Raw genomic sequence first — 6,000 nt, 5'->3', positions numbered from 1 at the left:
TGTCGAGTAGCCGGTCACCTAGCAGCACTCTCCAGCCATGTGTTTGGACCGTTTCCTCAAGGTTATTTGAACAGGAGCTTCACGCTTCTGTCCGCTGGCAAAGAAAACCTGACACTGCCAAGAAGTGTGTGCTGTCTCGGTTCCCACCGCCCTCCCGGCTCCCAAGGCCCACGAGAAGGTCAAGTTCAAGGAAGAGGTCTCCAGTCTGAATTACTTTTGCAACGAACTTTATTTTTTTAAACCCATATAAGAAAGACATTTAAAGAGAAAATATCCTCAAAACAAACACACTGGGAAACAGGAGGATAGAAGGCACTACCAGCAGTCACGCCCTCCCCGGGGAGGGGGGGGTTCTTGGTCCATCCTGTTTTCGGAGGCTCGGACCCTGGGTCCTGGGTTAACGGTGCTTCAGATGAAGTCTGCGTTTCCTCATAACGTTCTTGTTGCATAAACACCCCTATCTCTTCATACATAGTATATGCCTTTATGGTATACATGTACATGAGTTTTGTTTTCTTTTCCAAAAATAAAGCAGCCACCCCCGTCAGGAGGTTCTCAGCAGCATTCACAGCGTTGCAGCAGGAGCCGTGCCTTCTATCCGTGGTAGAGACATGCAGCGTGAAGGGAAAGGACGCGGCGCTCCCTGAACTACACAGCAGGAGGGAGGCTTTCCGGGGAGGGGGGGTGCTAAGGCTGAGCATGAGATGGCAGGCCATAGGGTTCTGTGATTTAAAATCTTCTCACGCTGCCAGCCCGTTTGGCTGCTGCAGCTCTGAAGACGAGCAGAGTCTGTACGATGAAGGGTCAGCATTCCTTGTGGGACCAGGGCAGTGTGGGCTCAGCGAGGCTGCACGAGGAACCGAGGCTTGAACCAACCCCAGAGGGACTGGGGAAGGCAGAGGATGTCGAAGAAAGGGTCTCTCAGAGGCCTGATTGAAAAACCTGCCCTGCTTTGGAAGTTACGTCTTTCTCCCTCAGCACTGGAGTGTCTGCATCCGGCTACGTGCTCGTGCTGTGTGGCTAGTGTACTTAAGTTTAGGCTGAAACAAGGAGCCAGTGCAAGCGAGAGCCCGGAATCGGATCCGCCCTGTCAATGTGGTTTGACATCTCTTCTGGGAATCAAAGCCCAGGAACTTCGATGGGAAGAAGGCTTGACCCTGACCCCTGACCCCTGACCCCACACGGAGAGGGAGGGCTCCGGGCCTCGTCTCCCACACCGCTGTGGCCCACTTCCTGGCAGGAACAAGCCAGCAGCAAAGCTTCCGACAAGCTCCTTGCTCCCGTCTCTCTGGAAACAAAAAGGCACTGAGGTCAGCGGGGAGGTCAGCGGGAGGCCAGCCCCACGCTCGCTGAGCGCTGAGCGCAGTGCCGCTGGCCGGCCCGTGCTTCAGAACACAGAGGACCACGTGGCTGGGTGGGAAGTTCCCCTGAAATCAAGGCCGCGCCTCTGGCAGCGCCGGATTCCATGCCCCCATCCAGGAGAGGCTGTGCTGGAGGCCCAGGGCCAAGGCAGCCAGGCCTCCCTGTTCTCTCGCTGATGGAAAGCTGCAGACACTCGGACACGTTTCTCCGCAAGCTCTTTGGCTTCCTCTGGCTGCCTGATTTCCGTGCTAGCAGGAGACGTCTAAAATGGCGAGTATCCGGTTTCCTTGGTGGAAACACGCGGACGATGGCAGTATAAATACAGTTGTAACTGAAGAACAAACAGTTGTTGACAAAGACGCGGCAAAGCACCACACATACGCAGGTGTACATATGCCTTTGGGCTCCCATGTGCACAGGCTCCGGCAATGAGGGCCAGGGCCAGGCCGCAGCTTCCCCAGAAATCTCTGAGCCAACCTCAGCCCTGGTCCTTCTGACCCGGGGCCAGTGCGGGACAATCCTTTTATGAGCATCATCCTGCTTTCGGGAACTTAGCTCAGACCTGCTAAAGGAATATGCTACAGCTTTTAACTCATAAATAAGATCCTGTGGGTGGCACACAAAGGAGAAATAAAGGAGGCAACTATTTGGTTTGTGAAAGGCTTGCAGATTGCGGGAGGACGCCGGTTGCTCTTCGCACAAGTGCCACTTGGCAGGTGCAGACGGGTGCTGCGCGGCCCTAGGCAGGACCCAGCCCCGTACACACACGTGTCCGCCAGAGACTGCGCTGCACCTGGGATGCTGGTGGGCACACACGCATCCCTCAGAGGTGTCCTGAGAAAAAGTGTCTGTTGCAAAATAATAATTAATAATAAAAATAAATCCGTGGGCGCTGGGAGCGAGGAAGCAGGACCGGTTAGCCAGGTTGGCCTTGGGACTCTCTCAAGGCCTCCTCCAGTTTCTGCCTAAACTTGTCGTACTTCTTCTGCACTTGTTGGATTTTGTCCTGCTCTTCTTTTTCCAGGATGGTTAGGAAGTTCTGGAGCTCAGGGATGGAAAAGGCATCCCACTGCGCAGCGAGAGGGAGATGCAGGGAGAAAACAATAGGAGACGGGTTAGAAGTCGCCCGACCCGAGGGGCCCTGCTGCCTCCGGCTCACAGCTGCGCACAGTCCGCTACTGAACAGGCAGGTGCAGTGAGCAAAGCTTGGGTTTCCCATGTCATGTTAGCAACACATTTTCAAATCCTCATATATCACCAGCAAGAAGTTATCCATGAGCCGATTATCAATATTATTAGTCAGTAATCTTAAATGTTCTCTGTAGCAGCTGAGATCTTAACCGGGCCCCGGCTGGTCTGCTCCAGCTGTCTGTGGGTGACAGGAGGCTCCCCACATGCAGACCCTCAGCATTTGGAGGAGAGCTGGACTTGGGCTCAGGAGGCTGGATTTCAGCCTGAATCACCCTGTGACCTTGAGCTCCTCACCCCACCCTTCTCAGCCTGTTTCCTCATCTGCTGGCAGAGCAGATAATGAGAGAACATAACCCGCAAAGCTCTGCAGAGCCTCGCTGGCCCAGGCCTGCCCGGACGGGACCTGGCTTCTCAGGCTGACCTAGGAGCTGAGGCCCCTGGGGGCCAGGGGTTTGGAGCACATAGGAGTTGTGGGGTTCATCTGGTTCCATCCCCACATTGCATAGGTAGAAAACAGGTCCACGCAGGGAAGGTGGAGTAACCACGGTCACAGAACTGGAGGCGGCGGAGCTAGAAGCAGAGCCCAGGCCTCGGAACCCCAGGCCTGCGAGCTGTCCCCTGGGCCAGCAGTGCACCAGCCTTTCCAGTGGAACACTTTTCCAAACAACCAGACCTGCCTGGGTGACGTGGGGAGAAGGGACAGAGCCCCACTTGCCTAGATCCCCCAAATCTCCAAAGGGACCCCAAGACTGCTCTGCCAAGCCCTAGGCCTCCACTGAGCACAGTGTGACAAACACTCTCTGTCACATGTCTCCGCCTTCCCAGCGTCCCAGCTCTGGGGCACTGTCTGGGTGCACCCGTTTATACCACCAGACTCTCTAGGGGGAGCGAGGTCAATGTTTAAGAACCAGGGGAGACAAAAGGCTCAAACACCTCTCAGTGGTGCTTGCTGGGCCCTCAGGCCACCCCGGAGCGAAACCACCCGAGTTTACCCAGGGAGTTGCCAGTGCCCGTCCATCTGAGCTCTCAGAAATGAAGCCCATGAAATCCTCTTTCCACAGCCCTTGCCAGACGCAGGCCCGGACTCGCCTCACCCTGGGCGCTGCCAACCTGGCTTACACCCTGAACCTGGGCCCCGCACTCACCCCAGCTCAACTCCTCCAGCCATTTTCCTGCCACACCTGTGCTGGGCAGTGAGGACATACCCCTGCGCCACCCGCGGTGCCCTGGGGCTGCGTCTGTGCAGCTGCAAAGGGCCCAGGCCTACCTCCACCTCTCCAGTCTCGTTCTCCTTGAGCACAAAGCTGAGGACGTCCGTGTCGGGCCCGGCCAGCAAGCGCAGGTAGAGGGGGCAGTCGGCCACGGAGAGCTTCTGGAACAGCACTGCGAGCAAACCGAGAGGGGGGCTGGAGCTGGGCCGGGAGAGGGGCGGGCCCTGCTTGGGTGGGGAACTGGACAGAGCGGTGCTGATAACAGATGGAGTGGTCCCTTCAACCACAGAATGAACCTGACAAGGATACGTGGGGAGTGCCTGGCCGCGGTGGCTCAGTGGGTGAGCGTTGACCTATGAACCAGGAGATCATGGTTCGATTCCCAGTCAGGGCACATGCCCGGGTTGTGGGCTCGATCCCCAGTAGGGGGCGTGCAGGAGGCAGCTCTCTCATCATTGATGTTCCTATCTCTCTCTCCCTCTCCCTTCCTCTCTGAAATCAATTAAAACAACAACAAGAATACACGGGGAGTAACCTTTCATCTCTGGTGTGAGGGGGAAGCATGTTTCCATTCACGTCATCTCCCAAAAGATTAGGAGCAGTGGGGCGGGTTCCCTCTCATCCCAGATTAGGAGGTGGGAGCCTGGGTGTGGGTTTCCTGAAGTCACATATGGAGCGAGGGGCACAGGGAGGGCATCAGCTCCCACCCAGCACGCGTGGGCCACAGACCTGCTGCACGCGGATGGCCTGGCCTCACGGATGGCCACTCCTCCCCGGGCCTGGCGGGTTAGTGGGGACACAGACAGTTAGGAAGGTGGTCTCTGGGGCGGAGCCTCCACTCTCATACCTTGCCCGTCCTTGTGTATCCGCTTAAAAAGTGCAAACTTCTGGGGATTGTCCACGACCATGAACTTCTTGAGCAGCCCCTGGATGACCTCGCTGACCGTGGTGGTGCTGCTGATGTGCAGCTGCTTGATGGCGTCGAGCGGCAGGTAGAAGGACGTCCGCTTGTCCGTGGTGGCCGCCAGGTTCACTTCCTTGATGGCGTCGTAGATGGACTGGGGCCGGATCCCAGCAGGCACCGTCACCGGCCGCCGAAGTTTCAAATGCACTTTGATGAAACCTGTGTAGGTGCCGTCTTCACTCTGCCAGTGGGGGGACGGCAGATGGGGTCAGGGCGAGTCTGTCTGGCATGGTCCTTGCCACTGCCCCTGGGCCCAGGGGCTGCACTTCGCCCCGGGCAGCCCCCCCCCACCTGGCTCCCTGAGTTCCTTCCTGCCTCCTCTAACCTAGGGGTGCCCAGTGGGCCCCAAGAAGGCCTACAGTATGTAGCTACCAGAAAGGATATTTGGGGCAGCTGTAGCTTTGTCCCAGAGTTGCCTGCCCCAAATCTGCCACCAGCCAGATGCCAATTGCCTTAGGCGAGTCCCCACTCTAAGAGGCAGGGTCTGAGCGGCCTCTTTCTAAAACCCACAGCCTGTAAGACAAACCCAGGCCCATCTGTGACTGGATTTCCTGGGGCCTCATTTGGTTGAAGCCCCAAAGAACCAGTTGCTGTCAGCCACCAGCAGGGGGCAGGGTTCTCCTGCTTTCTCCTCCCCTCCCCACTGAAGATGGCCTTTCTGAGCCTGGCACCAAGTGGGCACCCCCCCCCCACCCCCACTCCTGAGCTCTGTCCAACCCAAGGGAGCGTCCCCAGACACAGGCTGTACCTGTGCAATTAAGAGGGGCTGCGAACACGCCTTGTCCAGGGCTTCCTGGGGGCCAACCTATGCCAGGCCCTCGGTCACTGTATCTCCCTTTTACCGTAAAACTCAGAGAAGTTAAGAAAGTCTCCCAAAGTCACAAGTGAACAAGTGGAAGAGCCAGAGATGGGATCTGTGTCTGACTCTAAAGCCCATTCTATTTCTCTAAAGGACGGGGCCCAGGCAGCCCAGGCTGTCCGCCTTCCACAGCCCCTGAGGCCCCCAGAGGCCAGAAGAAAAGGGACGTCAAGCGGGGAGCCCCAGAATCCAGAGGGACTGCAGAGGAGCGAGACGGGAAGGGGGTGTGGAGAGGCCTGGGGGCACGGTGGGCAGGCCCGCTCACCAGCTTCATGCCCAGGCAGTTCTTCTCACGGCTGTTGTAGCTGGCGATCTGCTGCTTGATCTCCTGCAGTGTGGGCGGGCGCCGCAGCTCCTCCGCGGGTTTACTGACATTCTGGAACAGACACAGAGGTGAGGGTGGGTGTGCGTGG

The 6,000-nt window shown here is 57.6% G+C and overlaps 1 protein-coding gene across 1 annotated transcript in view; it reads right to left on the bottom strand.

The window, feature by feature from the left end:
* Positions 1-210: 210 nt before the first annotated feature.
* The window catches only part of RASSF5 (Ras association domain family member 5), a 61,687-nt gene continuing 55,897 nt past the window's right edge, over positions 211-6,000 (bottom strand). Inside the window, exons 3-6 of the mRNA XM_023758996.1 lie at positions 5,853-5,963; positions 4,612-4,909; positions 3,821-3,936; positions 211-2,431 (exon numbers count right to left, since the gene is read on the bottom strand). Of these exons, the coding sequence (XP_023614764.1) occupies positions 2,279-2,431; positions 3,821-3,936; positions 4,612-4,909; positions 5,853-5,963 (678 nt within the window). The 3' untranslated portion in view covers positions 211-2,278. The remainder of the gene's footprint in view (positions 2,432-3,820; positions 3,937-4,611; positions 4,910-5,852; positions 5,964-6,000) is intronic.

The sequence above is a fragment of the Myotis lucifugus genome, unplaced genomic scaffold, assembly GCF_000147115.1.
Source record: "Myotis lucifugus unplaced genomic scaffold, Myoluc2.0 scaffold_145, whole genome shotgun sequence".
Taxonomy (NCBI): domain Eukaryota; kingdom Metazoa; phylum Chordata; class Mammalia; order Chiroptera; family Vespertilionidae; genus Myotis; species Myotis lucifugus.
The sequence above is the reverse complement of the archived record's forward strand: the minus strand, read 5'-3'. Positions and strand labels throughout refer to the sequence as shown.